General features: G+C 53.0%; 5 protein-coding genes across 5 annotated transcripts; 3 read left to right on the top strand and 2 right to left on the bottom strand.

The window, feature by feature from the left end:
- Window positions 1-3,166: 3,166 nt before the first annotated feature.
- On the top strand, window positions 3,167-4,255 carry N0V89_010228 (uncharacterized protein; the record flags this gene model as incomplete). The annotated part of the gene is made up of 2 exons (XM_056218972.1): window positions 3,167-3,172; window positions 3,218-4,255. The coding sequence occupies 2 exons, from the start codon at window positions 3,167-3,169 to the stop codon at window positions 4,253-4,255; spliced, it is 1,044 nt and encodes a 347-aa protein (XP_056068237.1).
- A 2,060-nt stretch (window positions 4,256-6,315) lies between these two features.
- On the top strand, window positions 6,316-8,655 carry N0V89_010227 (uncharacterized protein; the record flags this gene model as incomplete). Its single annotated transcript, XM_056218971.1, has 2 exons — window positions 6,316-6,439; window positions 6,488-8,655. 2 exons carry the CDS (start codon window positions 6,316-6,318, stop codon window positions 8,653-8,655), a joined length of 2,292 nt encoding a protein of 763 aa, XP_056068236.1.
- Window positions 8,656-12,787: 4,132 nt separating this feature from the next.
- Window positions 12,788-13,492, top strand: N0V89_010226 (uncharacterized protein; the record flags this gene model as incomplete). The annotated part of the gene is made up of 2 exons (XM_056218970.1): window positions 12,788-12,792; window positions 12,850-13,492. The coding sequence occupies 2 exons, from the start codon at window positions 12,788-12,790 to the stop codon at window positions 13,490-13,492; spliced, it is 648 nt and encodes a 215-aa protein (XP_056068235.1).
- A 699-nt stretch (window positions 13,493-14,191) lies between these two features.
- Window positions 14,192-14,908, bottom strand: N0V89_010225 (uncharacterized protein; the record flags this gene model as incomplete). The annotated part of the gene is made up of 1 exon (XM_056218969.1): window positions 14,192-14,908. The coding sequence occupies one exon, from the start codon at window positions 14,906-14,908 to the stop codon at window positions 14,192-14,194; it is 717 nt and encodes a 238-aa protein (XP_056068234.1).
- Window positions 14,909-15,890: 982 nt separating this feature from the next.
- N0V89_010224 (uncharacterized protein) lies at window positions 15,891-17,275 on the bottom strand (the record flags this gene model as incomplete). Its single annotated transcript, XM_056218968.1, is given in 2 exon segments — window positions 15,891-17,251; window positions 17,269-17,275. The coding sequence occupies 2 exon segments, from the start codon at window positions 17,273-17,275 to the stop codon at window positions 15,891-15,893; spliced, it is 1,368 nt and encodes a 455-aa protein (XP_056068233.1).
- Window positions 17,276-17,515: the final 240 nt, after the last annotated feature.

The following is a 17,515-nucleotide window of genomic DNA, read 5'->3' as shown; positions in this document are numbered from 1 at the left end:
GACGGATGGTCATGGTATGACCCGGCAATGGCGAAACGGATATTTGCGATTATTGGATAGGTAGATGAGATACGCTCATCTGCATAGGATACCTGTACCTTTCATAGGCAGATCTACCCTCTTCGGCCCCATCGACCGATATCGGGTGTCTGCAATCTATACTTTGCTTTTCAATCTTCATTCCATGTGATCTTGGCAGCTATTCAGACGACTTACGCGAGCCAATTGCACATGTAATAGTCGGTCGTGCCTTCCGTTCTTACGTTTGCGCAAACGCTAACCGAACAATGAGACAATCTTCCCTGACTTCTGTGACTTCCGCCGCCCTTCTTCCTCAACACTACCTCTCCATCGGCGGATCTGCGACACCTTTCAGGTAGCTACCCGACACTCTGTACGGGGTCTCTAATGCTTTCAGAGTGTCTGGCAATCCTCCGGAGACCGCGACCTGTCTTTCCGACCACCGACCGACTCGTGTTACCTGGTACCCTTCCTCAACATGCCCTCGGAGAAACCCACGCGGATCACGCGACAAGCATCGCCGCGTCCTGTGGTGTAGTGTAAGCACTCTTGAATGATTGCAAAGCCTCACTCTACTCAAAAGGGAAGTTTATTTGCTTGTCCTGCATTTGCGCACGTCGGCTGAGGATGCGGAAAGTTTCCATATAATCCGAGCATCCTCCGCCGCCAAATCGCGCTTTACACAATGTTACGGTATGACGAGACGGCCCGTAAGCACACCCTCCTCAGCCTCATTGCTCGACTAACATTGAAAAGGCCAATCAAGATCTCCAGCTCCTGAAAATAGCAGCTAGTGGCCTTCGGATACTGGCATCTCAAGCCTCATCCTGGCCTTGCACATCCTCAACACATTCACATCCGACACGTCGTGGTCTGATATTCGGTGCTTTTTCCGCCAGTGCGAAAACCTTCCAGAAAACTTCGGTGCATTAGGGGCCGTCGTACATCACCCGTTGCATTTCAGCGCGTGGGTGGCGGCTCTGGCCCTCGTTGCGACGACGCGAATGGCTGCGATTGTTCTAGCGGCAAGCAGCCCAATGAATAGCCTTCGAATTTGACGGTCGCTAATCATCACTGCAGAAGTCAAGCGCCGACGCGAGTCATGTAGCGCATCAACAGTTGCAGGTCTAGCGTCCGCACAAGTGCCGACTTCCTACATTCGATCTCCCATCAGATATACCTTTGTACATCCTCTGTTTAAACCGGGCATTCCCAATACCCCATATTTGATCGTGATTTTTGCATTGAAGCTCATCCATATCGCTATTGCATCCTCGTCAGCCATGAGCGACAAGATCCGCGTCTTTATCGCTGTCTACACTCGCCCCACTTCCTCCAATTCATCTACCATTTCATCCTCTAAGCCTCGTCCTACTCCCCAGAAGTATCATTGGGGTCTCTGGTTAGAGCCTAAGGGCAGCACCGGAAATGGAACCTCCTTCGACTTGGAGGATGCGATCGCCTATTCCAGCGTTTCCAGCCCTTTCGGCTGGCGCATGCACATCGACGAGCACAAGTCTCTCCCATCACATATGCTAGGCCGCATTATGATTGGGAAGATGGTAGAAGGTAACTCGGAGTTCGATGTGGCTAAGATCCTCACTCAAGTACAGATGCCGTGCGAAGCCGGGAGCCAGGTAGGAGACGCCGTGGGATGGATTAAAAGAGTTATATTTGAGTTGCAAGAGGTGGGCTGTGCGGAAAGGTTTAATATAGATGCTTTCATGATTGAAGCACTCTCCCTAGCCGTCTCGTGGCACAGCAAGAAGGGACGTAAAGAGCCGGAGAAGGTCAACTACACCTGGAGCCGGACCTTCCCTTGAACATACATCCCGGCTCTAGGTTTTGTTATATCATTGGAGTTCAGATGACTCCTGACATTGCGCTCTGCCAGCCGGCAGTGTACGAGTGAATCACCGACCCCCCTTCACCGCCTCGCCCTTTGACTTGCGTCACTTCCCGGCGCGCCTTCCCGTTCACCGTCACTCTGGCAACTCACCCTCGAAATTTGCGCACTTGCGAAAGGCAAACGCCAAGGCCGGCGTTTGCTGCCTGGACAATATCAACCCGCCGTCGCGCTCTCTCGAGTCTTCCACCCAACACACACCTGCAACTGCAAATTCTTCTGCAACCGCAACAGCTTCTTGTCTACCAATTCCAACTCTTGCCTAACAGCGCTCTTCTGTCTCACGACTACATCTCTTGCTTAATAGCTCACCTTTCTGCTTAACGGCATCAATTCTCGTCTCACGACTTTCACGCTAGTCTCGCGACAGCAAATCGTCTCACGACAACAACCTCACATATTCCAACCCCAACTCTTGCCTAACAGCACTCTTCTGTCTCACGACAATTCCTGCTTAACAGCTCACCTTTCTGCTTAACGGCAACACTTTACGTCTCACGACACTTACGCTTGTCTCGCGACAGCAAATCGTCTCACGACATCTACCTCATACCTTTCAAATACATCCCAACCCTTGAACACTCACCATGATGTCTTTCAAGATCTCCGCTACCAAGTTCATCTGTGGCGCTTCTGAGCACGACATGTCTCCCAACACCAACAACACTTACGACAACTACGACTCCTACACCTCCTACGGCTCCTACGATAGCTACGCCAACCACTCCAGCTACGCCCACTATGCCAATTACGACAACTACGGCGCCTACGACAGCTACGACACCTTCAACAACTACGACACCTTCAACAGCTACGACAACTACGGCACCTACGGCACCTACGGCACCTACGACACCGAGTTTACCTCTGGCGCCTTCGACCACAACACGTCTTTCAACACCCACGCCGCCGACTTCACCTCTGGCGCCTTCGAGCACAAGATATCTGACAAGGCCTACACCGTCGAGTTCATCCGTGGCGAGTCTGAGACAGTCGACCGCATCGAGGCTGACCTCCTTCGCGACGGTGCAAGCCTGAAGTACGTTGACCGCGCTTTCGTGCGTATCACGAGGCCCTTGACTACCCCTGCCTGCTGCAAGAAGGTCGGAGCCAAAGTTGCCGACCTCAACGTGGAGGTCTTGCGCGAGTACGAGGGCAAGGAGAAGGCCGAGAAGAGCCTGGAGAAGGCCAAGGAGGACCTTGCGCGCCGCGATGAGGAGATCAAGCAGCTTCGTGCCGATGTCAGTTAACCCTCCCTGTGCCGTTTGTTCACATACTGACATGTTGCAGCTCTATGACGCCAAGATGGAGACTCGTGAGGACGACCCCAAGAAGTATACTCTCCAGGACCCCGACTTCCTCGCCCTCGAAGTCAAGTTCGCGCAGCTTGAGCTTTCCACCGTGAAGCGTGATCTCGCCTCGAAGACGGAAGAGATTGGCTCCATCACTGCCCAGCTCACTGCCTCCAAGGCTGAGCTTGAGGTCTTCAAGAAGAAGGCTCTTGAGCATATCACGCCTGTCGCAGACGCCTCTGAGCTCGCCGCCGTGAAGGCTGATCTCGCCGCTGTCAAGTCCGAGCTTGACACCCTCAAGAAGGAGAAGAAGGAGATGGGCATCAAGCACTCCCGTACAGTCTCCAAGAAGAACGGCGAGATCGCCGCTCTGAAGAAGGGCCTCGCCGCCCAGCAGATGAACCACCAAGCCGCCGTCTCGGCGCAATTCGACGCCGCCCAGGCGTACCACCAGCTCGCCCAGTACCAGTCCGCCTGGGAACAGGCGCAACAGACCAACGCCGGCCTGGAGGCCAAGACCTCCTCCCTCCACAGCACCCTCGACCGGGCGAGCGAGGACCTCCGCACCGTGCGGCACGAGCTCTCCGCCGCCCAAGCGGACGCCACCGTCGCCGCCCAGGACCTCGCCTCTGAGAGGGCCGCTGGTGCTGAGCGCAAGCGCGAGCTTGCTGCCGCCCAGTTGGCCCTCGAAGAGGCGCGCTCCTCCCTCGCCGCCGCCGCCGACAAGACCTGTGGCGATTGCGCCACCCTGGAGCGACAGCTCCGCCATGCCCGTGCGGGGGCCGATTCCGCACTCCAGCAGCTCGACGAGGTGCACTACAAGTGCATGAGCACGTGGTCGGTGCTCCACGACATCACCTGGGATGTCGAGGCCAAGCTCTCGATGCGCTCGGGGACGCCCGAGCTCATCGACTCGTCGGGCAGCAATGAGAGCGACGGCTCTGTGGAGATTGTGGGTGGGGATGGGGAGGCGCTGGTGTTTGATAAGAACACCCCGCCTCACTTGCGGCGGGCTCGTGTGCTCGTACGTAAGTGAGGCGGTGGTGGTTCTTGGGGGTTGGTGGGGGTTGGGAGTACGGTGGCCTTCGGGCATTATGGGTTTTTGAAGGGTTTTTGTTTTTGTTTTTGTAAGATAGAAAATTTGACTGCGTTCTGATGACATGCTGCCTCTTGAAGCTGATTCAGTGACCTGGTGATGTATCCTTCCCATTTACAGAACAGAAACAATCCCTTCATGCTCTCACCTTCTACGACACGAACAAAACTCATGGATATCCTCCTTGCTCAGCTCATCATCCGCCGTCCACCTTTTAAGCAGCTTGTACCTATCAACACACACCATATCCACGCTGCCCTCAGAGCCCCACGGGTTATCTTCATCCTCCACCTCCTCATGCTGCACGATGTCAACGGAAAAAGCACGCCTATGCGGCCACTCCGCCATCCGATTGTGCAGCGTATCCAAGACGAGGCTAACCGCACGATAACCCTGCTTAAGAACAATCCGACAGCTGCGCAAGCCTGTCAACTTCTCCAAGCGCGCTTTGACCATGGTAAAGAGGTAATCCCCATCGTTGGTGAGGCGCCTCGTTTCTGGCACGGCGTACAGCACTATAGATCTAAGCTGTCTATGGCGTGCTTGGGGAATGGATTGCAAGAAAGTGGTAAAGCAGGTGTCGAGTGAGAAGTCGAATGTTTTGGCGGTGTAAAATAGATTTACAGTCTCGGAGTATCTTTCTTATGTCAGCTTGATTGGAAAACGAATCTCCCGCATTTTGTCCTCACATTCTTCGACAAGTCAATAACAGAGGTAATCCCGCCGCCTCCTTACCATTCCTTCCTTCCCCACTCCTACACTCCAGATGTTGAAGACTTTCCATTTCCATGCCTTCATCGTTTCTCCTTCGACAGCGCGAGACACTAATCACACCCTCCAGCGACGGATGCCGTATATGCACACGCGGATCTAGCGCAAATACCTCCTTATAAATCTGCATCCTAATCTCACCCGGCATCTTGTCAAACAACACACATCCCCTGATCCGCACACTTCCTCCCATCCCCAGCCCCGGTACCAGGGTCCAAGATGCTGATCGACCCCTCCTCCCAAGCTCTCTCTCCAGACAGTCAAATTTCACATATCTCATATCAGGCCGGATCGCCACACCATGAGGTCGCAATATTCCGGTTTCGAAATACGTGGCTAGGGAGTGGAAGTAGTTTGAGATGTCGGAGAGCCAGGAGGTGAGGAAGGCGAGATGGAAGAAGGTGGTCACGCAGCGGCGGCGGATGGGGGCGCGACCATAGGGTGTAGAGATATCTGTCGAGGGGGGTGATTTTGGGGGGTTTGTGGGAGCGGTAGACGGTCATGGTTGGTAGATAGGGTTTGAAGATGGAGTGTTAGTCTTCTTAACAAGTGTGCTATGTGTATTCATGGATGTGAGGTGCGGTGGGGGCTGTGGCTGCCTGGGTTACGAACGATTCAGCTGTAAGGCTGGGCAGTACATTTGCACAGTATTTATTTGCGATGAATGTTAAAATTAAAGTTGCCAATATTGTGTATGTGATACAGCATGTCCAAAAGTGTAGCATGCCGGACTGTCTCCACATGCGCGGCTGGTAGAAGGAGAAAGGCGCTTCCAGTACAGAAGAGGCTAGCGTTATGCTGACGTCATCACAGGTCCCGATCTCAACACCACCGCATCCCCACTACCAAGCAAGTCTTAGCCCCACGATGGCACCTTGACAAGGCTTCTCGTGACATTCACATTCTTGTATCCGCTGCGAGAAACCGCGCCTTACCATACAGGTGCCGATTCCGCATATGCAGCTTAGGGATCGCCATCCGACATTCAGCCGCCCCTCACAAACGAGCAACAACAGGACTAACACCATGTCTGCCAAGGCAACGGCTTGTAAAACGGCCCGTTCTTGTACAAATGTCACCTCTTCCCCGCAAATTGTGCTCGTAACGAGGACCGGTGCGGCTCAAGCTTCGGGTTCTCGGTAGAAGACTTTCCAGGATGTCGGATGTTAAAAGAAAGCCATGGGAACCTCAGCAATCGAACGACAGGCCGGAGCCGACCGCAACACAATATGAGGTCTATTACCAGCATTGCGCCGATTGCGGCGCTTGCTTCTCTGTGTGCAGCCCAGAATAGCAGTTACATCCCATCCGAGGTTCCGCTGTACGGCGAGAGCCCTGCAGTATACCCAACCCGTAAGTGTAATATAGACATCCAAAGCCAAAGAAACTAACATCTTGCAGCAATTGGTAACGGGACAAGCAATGAAGCATGGGCAAACTCCTACTCTCGAGCGCGAGCGCTTGTCGCTCAGATGACACTAGAAGAGAAGGCGAACATCACTCGCGGCTACACGGGACAATGCGTTGGTAACTCAGGCGCCATCCCGAGGTTCGACATCCCACCTCTTTGCTTCGCCGATGCCCCGGATGGAATTCGTGGGCAGGAGTTTGTCTCCGCTTTTCCAGCAGGAATTCACGTAGCTGCGACCTTTGACCGCGACCTCATGTACCGCTACGGGCATGCGCTAGGCGCTGAGTATCGTGGAAAGGGCATTAATGTAGCACTCGGCCCAGTCGCAGGACCCTTAGGTCGCGTCGCAAGAGGTGGACGCAATTGGGAAGGCCTGAGCGCGGATCCGTATCTTGCAGGTGCGGGCATGGGCGCCATCACTCGCGGTATCCAAGACAACGGTGTCATTGCTACGCCAAAGCACTGGCTTTTGAACGAGCAAGAGTTCCGCAGAAGAGAAAGCGATCTGGGCGACGCTGTATCAAGCAATGTCGATGATCGCACGATACACGAGCTGTATGCGTTCCCCTTCGCGAACGCCTTCCGCGAGGGTGCAGCTTCGGCCATGTGTTCTTATCAGCGAGCCAACAACTCGTATGGCTGCCAGAACTCGAAGCTGCTTAATGGCCTTCTCAAGACCGAATTCGGGTTTGAAGGTTTTGTTGTGAGCGACTGGGGCGCGCACCACTCTGGAGTTGCGTCGGCAAATGCTGGGCTGGACATGGTCATGCCAGATGGCGGATACTGGGGCAAGAACCTCACTGAGGCCGTCAACAATGGCAGCGTCAGCGCCGAACGCCTCGATGACATGGCGACCCGCATACTGGCCAGTTGGTACCAACTCAAACAAGATGAGGACTACCCTGCTGTGGGCGTGTACTCCAACACCGTCAAGCACCAGCCCATCGAAGTACAAGACGACCACCCAGAGCTGATCCGCGAAATTGGCTCAGCTGGAACCGTCCTCGTGAAGAACGTCAATAACACGCTGCCCTTGAAAAATCCCAAGTTCCTGAGCGTCTACGGCTACGACGCTACTGTGAAGTCCACTCCATGGGAGAACCCTTCCCGCTTCGGCGGCGGCTACGAAGTAAACTTCGGCTGGAACATCCTCAACGGCACGATGATCACCGGCGGCGGCTCGGGCAGCAACACACCTTCCTACGTAATCAGCCCCTTCCACGCCATCTCCGACCGCATCGCGAAGAACCGCGGCACCATCCGCTGGGACTTCGACTCCGAGAACCCATACCCGCCGTACGTGAATGCCGAGGCAGCCATAGTCTTCGTAAATGCGTACGCATCTGAGAGCTTCGACCGCACAACCTTAACCGACGAGTTCAGCGACAAACTTATCCAAAACGTCGCAGCAAATAACACGAACACCATCGTCGTGATACACTCCGCAGGCATCCGCACAGTCGACGCCTGGATCTCGCACCCGAACATCACGGCCGTCCTCTTCGCCGGTCTGCCCGGCCAGGAAAGCGGAAACTCCCTCGTTGATATCCTCTACGGGGACGTCGCACCGAGCGGCAAGTTGCCGTACACAATAGCTAAGCAGGAAGAAGATTACGGCGCGCTGCTCAACTCGTCGGTTTCATTTGACTACTTCCCGCAGGATGACTTCGAGGAGGGAGTGTACATTGACTACCGCGCTTTCGACAAGAATGGCATCGAGCCGAGGTTCGAGTTCGGGTTTGGATTGACGTATACTACGTTTGAGTATGGGGCGCTGGAGATCGGTGGGGTGGAGAATGGGACGAAGGAGTATCCTGATGAGGGCGTGGCGATTGTGCAGGGTGGGCATCCGGAGCTGTGGGAGGAGGTGCTTACTGTTATGGCGAATGTTACGAATACGGGAGATGTTGTCGCAGCGGAAGTCGCGCAATTGTATGTGGGCATTGCGGACGCGCCTGTGAGACAGCTCCGCGGGTTCCAGAAGGTGCATGTGGAGCCGGGGAAGACGGAGGCAGTCGAGTTTCAGCTGACGAGGAGGGATCTGAGTATTTGGGATGTAGTGGCTCAGCAGTGGAAATTGCAGAAGGGAGAGTATGGGGTTTGGGTTGGGGCGAGTAGCCGGGATTTGAGGCTGAATGGAACGTTCACGATTGGGTGAGCGGAAGCCTAGATGGTGGAGACAGAGAAGAAGACATGAAGACAAAGTGACCGAAACAAAGAGTTTTGAAAGCCACCGTTTTTGATTGATCGTCTTGATCTGTCTTATATGCGCACGAAACATCCCAAGCCTCAGCAGGACCACGCCCAACAGCGTGCACGCGTAAGGCGAACGTAGAGTATCCTCAACACCCTAAAAGACGTGACTGTATGCGCGGACCCCAGACCCAAACTCCATCCAATGCAAATGCAAATGCTCGTAGTGTACATGATCGTGACTCGTGATCGTAACTCGTGAACCCAATCCCATGCTACTGCTCCCACATCCGTCTACCAATATCATTCTTATCCAACGACACCATTATCCAAACCAACCGATCCCATCTTCCGAGCGCAAGGGATCCTGCATCCTCGACCCACACTCCATACCAAATCCTTAACGTTCATCCGACCGAGCTCAACGCTGCACCAATCCGCAGATCGCGAGCGCCCGGGAGAAAAGTCGCCTTCTGTCCGGTGCCGTGGTTTTCACACATTCCGTTCGGTCGGTCGGGTGCGCTGGGTCGGCGTGATTAAGGTCAACGTCCTGAATGGTGTGTCCAAGCTGCAAGCGTGCGTTGAGGTTGTTGGGCGGGGAAGTGGAAGTTGAGGTCAAGTTGATGGCGTGGCTTCTAGCTTTGTTGATGATACAATGGTGCGCCGTCTGCTAGATGGAATGAATGCTGGTGGGCAGTGGCAGTCTCAGTGGCAGACTTGGTGGCAGACTTGGTGGCAGTCGCGGTGGCCATGGCGATAGCTGCCGAAGCCTTGGGGGTGACCCGGGGTCGAACGGCCTCTAGTGCAGATCTTGGTGGTAGTAGCAAATACTCAAGTGAGAACTTTGAGGACTGAAGTGGGGAAAGGCTGCGGCTTTGGTAGTTGTGGCTGTGGTGCGTGTTGAGTGATGTCTTCTGCCCGTGTTGCTAAGGGCAAGTAAATGGAACCAACCAATGATGAGCTTGAGCGGATAGGTTGACAACGAGCGATGTCGGTGAAGCAGCTCAGAATGAGACCAGTAAGTGTTGCCAGCCAGTGCCACGCAATGAAAACGGCCACGGTGCATTCCAGAACATTAGAATCCTGGTCGCCGGTAAGGTCAAGGATGGCGATCACTTGCCATTCAACATGCCGAGCAAACCCAGGGGGGAAAGGCGAGCGACAAGAGCGTACTAGCACCAGGCATCAGAGGACAGCAAACCGCTAGGGGTCTCAGGTGAGAGGTTGCAGGTAGGCCAGGCACGAAGCCCTCAGATTCCACACGGCCTGCAACATGAGCTGGGAATGCCCTTGGTCTGTACTGTCAACTGAGCCCACCACGCAGCCAGCCATGATTGACCCGAGCCGAAGCCGCCACATGAGCTGGTGCATGGTGTTCGGTAAGGCTAGCGGCGGACCGCTCTGGCGAACTGTCGTTGAGGTCGAGACTGGGGTTGAGGTGAAGTGAGGGAGAGAGAGAGAACGTGGTGAGTTGTCCACGAGCAATGCATCATATGACAAGACGTCGACCCGTCGTAATGGCTGTAAGCGGCCTGTCTTGAATCACGGACCAAAGACTATGCTAGTGTTTGGGTATCAAGCCCGGGCGCGCAGTGAAAGTGAAACGAGGTCGGAACCCTTTAGCCACACTATCGACTGATTTTGGTGTCTTCGGATGGATTCGAGTAAGAGCATAGCTGTTGGGATCCGAAAGATGGCGAACTATGCTTGAATAGGGTGAAGTCAGAGAAAACCCTGGTGGAAGCTCACAGCGGTTCTGACGTAGTTCTTTCACTGCGAGACGTGTACCGCACAGTTCGGTATTGACGACGTCGAGACGCTTGGCCATGTGATTAGCGGGGCGACTACAGATTCGAGCCCACTGCATCGGCCACGCAGTGAGTCAAACGCGTGCTCAGCCGCCAGATGCCTATCGCGAGTCAGTGAAAGATTGCGAATTGTGCGATGGCTTGTACATACTATAAATACATTTGCGGCTATCAGCCGGCCATGGAAGGTCGGCATACTGAGTGGAGCCCTAACAGAGGACGACTCAAGTGGGTATATTGTAGTAAAGTGTAAAGGTGATCGCCGGAAGTTGTGGGACAGCCAATATAAACACGCTAGTGGAGCAAAGGCTAAGCGAGCACGTGATTTTCGCTGCCTTGCGACAAATCTCGTCGCCACAACGCGGTGAAGGTGAAATTGTAAGCAGCGTGACTTAGAAAGGCTAATTTCACAGGAGCTGATTCTGTTCGCTTTCCGGTCATGGGAAAGTGCGTCCGCCATTGAAGGAACGGGTGCCACCGTTCTCGGTAATACTACGTGGTCACACCAAGTAGTAGACAACTCGAAATCGGGATGCACGTGTACATTAAGGTGAATACTTAGGGAGTAGCCTTAGGATTGTACTATGGTTGCGACGGTAAGTAATGTTAGTTTTGGCCGACATCTGACGGCTCCGAGAGAAGCTGTTAAATCCAGAAAGGGTAGCTAGTCCTAAATGGGTTAAGGTTGGTTCTCGGGCAAGACTTACTGAGGGAAGGAGAAAGGGGTTCTTGTTGATACGGAAGTATCTTGCGAAGTGTAACGAGTCAATAAGGGAGGCCTGAGTGAATCCAAACGATAGATTGAAACTTAGGTTGAACACGAGGATGTAGGTCCATTCTCGTGTTCCTTATGTAGAGATCCTGCTCAGCTGTTCAGGAGCCCTGAGCAACTGAGCAGGTCACGTGGCATCTCTTGGCTGCTCAGGTGTTCAGGAACCCTGAGCAGCTGAGCGAGTCACGTGACTGTTATCTAAGCGACTTGGCGTGTCTTTGTCTTGTTGTAACCCTGGTCGTTGCATCTTCTGCCTTCATAAGCGCTCGGATCTCCCCACTGCTACCTGGTTCGTAACAGAAGCTACCAGAACCCTCTAGACCTAGTAATGTAACGTTATTTTTGGCTTACTAGGCAATTTATACACGCCTAAGAAATTATAGCTATCCTTAGAGGTCTCAGCTATTATGTACTATAGACGCTTACCTAACAGGGCAAGTCTCTAAGCTTTGTTATGTATTTTACAGCTCCAAAATCAATACAATTCACTGCTAAGAAGTAGCCGCTAAACACCCCTTCGGCGGACCCACTAACATTACTTATGGCTGCAACCATAGTATATATGCTATAGCACGCGACCGGTCCATTCCTGGGCCGGAGTCGTTCCGTAGGCAGTCCGGAAAGAAGCCTGACAAGACCAGACTAACGTTGTTACCACGCGCTTCTCAGCATCGCACAGCAGGCAGGCTAGCAGAGAGGAAGAACGCAGGTTTGATTTGGGGGCTAAGGAATCAGGGGAGCACCCACACTGTTGCCCATATTTGCGGATCGCGTGAGCAGCGTCTGATTGGTCGTCTCCCCACATTTGCGGATCGCGTGGGCAGCCTTGATTGGTCGACTGACCAATCCTCTTTCGGATGACAGGTCTCTTTTGGGCTTGACATGTCCCCTATGGGACTAGCACGCCTTCATTTTGACAAGCTCCCACGGTGCCCACTGCACCCACTTTGTTTTCCACCCACGCGCGCGGTACGGTTTCACAATGTATGAGATCGGCATGCTGATCTGTGTACACTTATTTGACCTGCTCCTACCTAAGCTATGTGCTCAGTCAAATCGATAACATCAAACCTTGCGATTAAATCCTTCGGTGGCAAGGACCGGAGTCGCCATGCCGCCTTATCCTTCCAAAGCTAATTAAACCCATAAAATTGCGACCTAATCAGGGACTAGGGTTTTTTCAATATTCGGAGATTTTAGAAGAGTCTGACGGGTCACAATAAAATGCATAGGGGGTCCGCTTGTTTGCAGATTAAATTCTACCTCTCTAGGATAAAGATTTTCGCACTGCGAAACACCTGCAATGAAGGTTTTGGACTACGCCCTCAGCGCCTTGGCAGCTGCCACTGATGTAGCACAACATCCCCGGCAGCGTGCCGCTGTCAGTTACCCTACGCTCGGATCAGTACCACATGCGCCTCGCGTGCCTATACAGACACCTTCAGCAACAACTACTCTTCCCTCCAGACCGCCAGCAGAGACACACCATGAGATACCGATAATCAGAGCACGAAGTGATGTGGTCTCAAACGACCAGACTCCCGACGCGTCAAAGGTATTTCGCCCTACACGATTGCAGCGCGCATTCTGCGAAACTGCAGGGACGCACCATCGCTAACGACGTCCAGCCCATGCTAGGCCTTTATTCCGAAGACCAAGTCACAAGCGAAACCACAACCTTCGAAAACGGAATAGATTCCAGCAAGTGGATCGTCGACACCAGAGGCTATGGCGGCTCCAACGACAACCCTTACTTGCGGCAGATGGACCCGAAAAACGTCGAAGTTGCAGACGGCGCCCTAAAGCTCAAGGTCCCCGGCGGCCAAACATACGACCCTAAAAGCACCGTGGGTCTGAGTTCCGCCCAGATAATGAGCACCAAGAAAATATCCGTCGGCTCGCTCGAAATGACAGTCAAGATGAGTGGAGAGGCTGGCACGTGTCAATGCGGTTTCCTCTACGGCAGCGACAACAACGAAGTCGACATGGAATATTTGACCCGCACCAACGTCAACTGGGCAGTCGTCCAGGGCATGTCAAAAGACCAACCGATCCAGCAGGTCAATTTAAACGTCACCACAGACCAGACGGATGACTCTCACACGTACAAACTCGTCCGGACGGAGTCCAAAGCGTATTTCTTGATGGACGGCAAGCTCGTCAACACGTTTGATAAGAACATCCCCACGGAGCCGGTGCAGTTGATGATTGCGCATTGGTAAGTCCTTTCCACATGCCCGTACATACTTATCCGCTGATCATTCCTAGGACCGATGCCAATCCCGGCTGGACAGGAGGCCCGCCCGCAAAAGACGCAGTAATGACTGTTGAAAAGATCGTAGTGGAGTACGTAGGCGCGACCGGAACGTTTACGACATCGACTGGTACGCCGAGTGCGACAGGAGGCTCTTCGCCTTCTGAATCTGCAAAGGGCGCTGCCTCCCGGGGATATGGGTCCAAGGCAGCGCCGTTATGGGCAATAGCGGCTTTGTGTTTTTACTTTGCTTTATAACCCAATGAATGCCGAATCGCCGCCTTCACCGGAAATAGCGAGGGTGCCACCCGGAGAACCTGGGAAGATATACATCACTACCGACAAGCTTCCATTCTTGTAGATACTACATTGTCCGTCGATCTATATAGAATTCTAATGCATAATGCACGGCCTTCGGTCGATGAATTAATGATACCTGTCACGAACCAGAGAATTTTGATCAATTTCGTATTTTCTCATGACTTTGAAGCATGGTATTCTCTACATATTGGGGTTACGGTTATGATGCAATCCCCGAACATTTCCAGCGCAACAAATATTTTCAGCTTACATCGTCTCCCGAGCTTTCACATAATCCACGCGCACAGCCTTCAGGCAACACCAAAGTCAACACCGAACCACGAAAGGTGGACTGCCTTCGAAGTACCTAGTCCAGCATCATGTCATCGATCTGCATCCGCTGAAGCTGGTCCGAAAGGCCTGCATCTTGACCCTCGACATCATCGGTCTGCGTCTGCGTCCCGATTTGTTCGACCCCAGCACCAGGCCCCTGCTCAGCAATCTGCGCACCCAAACCCTTACTTGCAAGCCAGCGCGAATACAGCACAAGACTCTCGGTCTCCCCATCAAATATCCAGCCTGGCGGCTTCTCTGCATCACCATACCACTGCTCGAAGGACGTATACTTCTTCCTTGGGTCCTCTACATCGGAACCTGGCTCCATAGTAGTAGACATTGCATTGACCAAAGAATCGAGATGCAGGAAGCCTTTGAGCTCGGAGAAGGCGAACCACGAGCGGATGAAGCTGGTCATCTGCTTGTCAGAGTCACGGTATGGGTTCAACACGTGCTTTTGAGTGGGGTGATGGTGTTCGAAGATGCGGACCCAGTTGGCGGCTAGTACGGCTTCGGAGATGGATTGAGCAGGCGCTTGACTCTGTAGTTGATCCTGTGGACCTTGCGCGTTCATGGTGAGTTGCGAAAGCTGTGTCATAATGCCTTCCATGTCGTCAGGCGGAGTCACTAGGTTGGGGTTGTTAGATTGAGACATTTCGTCACAGTCGCTGTAATCCTCGTCGATCGAGATCTGGCGTTTAGCAGGCTCGTAGTAATGAGAACTGTTCTGGTGGAGGATGTCAGCCATATAGTCTATTGGTGCCCTGCACTTCTCTGAGAGCATACGTAGTCGTTGCGGTTACCTTTGACGGTGGGGGTTGATAAGTCAGAGGAGTTGGAAAAGGGTATAACCAGAGGCTTAACACGGCAAGTCGAGCCCAAGTTGAGCAACCCAGGTTACTCTGGGAAAATCATTATAAGTTCACAATCTCGGGAATGGAAAGCCTTGGCAACAGTGAAAAGCCCAAGGATTTGTTCGCACAATGTTCTGTCAGAACGGTGAAGACCCCAACGGTGGGCAGTAAACACGTATTATGGTGCCCACCATTTCGAGCACAATCAGATGCGCGTGGTAGGATGTAGCCGTGCTGGATATCAAGTAGGTTTTACCATAAGATTATACGCACACGAATACTCATTTTCATCATAAACAAATTAACGCAGAATTACGTACTTTCTAAACGCCTGAACATAAACAAATATTACGCTATTGTGTAGATCCATCAACATGCTGCAACATTGTGGTGCGAAGCAACTGAACGCGTTCGTACTGGCGTAGGATGTGGTGCCACGGCAAATGGGTAATCGATATAATGCTCTCCTTTCGCCGCTTCGTCCCCGCAACGATCTGCGATTGCCGCATCCCATTCAAACTTGCGCCAGGTAGTTGGAGCGGTGAAAATTGGATAAAGGGGAGACATGGATGGGACGGGAAAGTCCCCTCAATCTCCCTTGCTTGTTCTATCGACAGGGTTTGGGTTGAAGCGGAATCAAGAATTGAAGTACCGCAGTGCTGCATCGGACAAAGGTAGATCACTCGCTGGCTGACGTGCAGTCGAACCTCATCTTCTCTGTTCCAGTTCCAAGCGAAGCTTTTCGGTCGATTCAGCATCTCGCGACGAATTTGCCGAACCGGGACCGTCTGAGCAGTTCAGCAAGCGCGGCATCCCTAGGATCTCGCGACGATTGGCCAAGAAATGGTTGATCTCCAAATCGAACTTGTCTCGAAATCACCTCCCCTTCTTCTTTTTAGCCTGCTTTTTACCTTTCCTGGATGCTTTTTTACTACTTTGCTCGTCTCCTTTTCGCTTGTCTCCCTTTCGCTCGTCTCCCTTAGGTTCACCGTGCTCTTCTTCTTCACCTCCAGCTGACGGTATCCTTCCTGATTGAAGATCAGATGAAGCAGCAGCTTGAGTACCCTGTTCCTGCTTGGGCTTGGGCTGAGATGGACCAGCGATTGGTTGGGTACTGTCTGTCGATCGTTCATCCGCCTTTCCAGTCTCTTCAAGAGCTGCTTGCGGTTTACGCGCCTCAGCTCTCTCTCTCAGAGCTGCTTGCTCCTTACTCTTCTCCGCTCTATTTCGCTGATACTGCTCGAACTCTTCAAATGTCTCAAAGTCCTCTCGTTTGCGAGGTCCACCACCTCTTACTTTCTTGGCGGGAGGTACATCCACACTTTGTCCGCCAATTCCACTATCAAGCCCGTTGCTACCGCCATTACCGTCATTTTTACCACCATTCACAGCGCGACTTTGGTCCTCAATGCCGATTTGAGTCCCTGCAGTGCCTTTTAAATTCCCAGATGGGTCAGCGGGAACATCTTTCTTGAAAGGCGGCAGGCCGTGCTGTTCACGATAGATATCCTTGCTGTGTTTCCCCTTCTGCCCTCCACGATGCTGCTTCGGTTTTTCCCTACCAGCTTCCGTAGCCATACTTGCCGTATTATCACCTGCTGTTTTTGCACCCGCCCCAAAGATCACTTGATTGGAGCCCTCAGGTTCCAGCTTCTTCGCCTCAGCCTCCTGACGCGCCTTCTCTTTGTTTCTAGTTCTCTGATCCGGCCTTTTTTCATCTACAGGCTTCGTGTGCGCAGTTTTTGCAATGGCCTCAGATGGTGGGCCGTTTTCGCCGTTAGGTTTCTTGGGCTGAGGGTCCGCGTGATCTTCATTTTTGGTAGGCTTAGGATGTTCCGCACGCGTGACATCTTGCGAACGTGTCGCAGCTGGAGTACCAGCTTCATGCTCTCGATCGCTCGCGCTTGTATTACCCTTTGTCGCCATTTGCTCCAGGAACTTCTTCTCCACATCAATTTCATGGTGTTCTCCGCCTCTGTGAGCACTCCTCCTCTTCTGTTGCCTACTATTCCGGCGACTGGTCTTCGTTTCCTCTTTCATGTCTCCGTCGTCCTCTATAGGCGTCCCTGCCTCGCTAACGGTAGCAGCCTCTTTGTCGTCATGTTGTTCTTGGACCCCATTGGAGCGATCTTGGTCAGGATGGTCGATTTGTTTTTCTTCAGCTGATGTTATCGACTCCTTTACGGGTGCATCCGTTTGATGGCGATGTTCTTCTTCGGTAACCACAGGCTTGACCTCTTCGCCAGGACCAGACGCATCATTTCGGGGACTCGATGCTTCCTCTGGTAAGATTTGCCCAGAAGCAGACGCTTTGTCAATGTTGTGCTCGGGCGATACTTCCGACATAGGTAAACCATCGCCTTTGTGGTCACTTGCTTCGCCAGTACTTGACGCAGGCGCATCTTCTGGCGTGTCCTCTTCAGATCCACGAGATGAAGTTGTCTTCGGCGCGGGTTCTTGCTCGATGTATTGCGTAGATTGTCCGTTGTCGGGTAGACTAG

Source organism: Didymosphaeria variabile, assembly GCF_027946475.1.
Source record: "Didymosphaeria variabile strain IMI 356815 chromosome Unknown scaffold_7, whole genome shotgun sequence".
Taxonomy (NCBI): domain Eukaryota; kingdom Fungi; phylum Ascomycota; class Dothideomycetes; order Pleosporales; family Didymosphaeriaceae; genus Didymosphaeria; species Didymosphaeria variabile.
The sequence above is the reverse complement of the archived record's forward strand: the minus strand, read 5'-3'. Positions and strand labels throughout refer to the sequence as shown.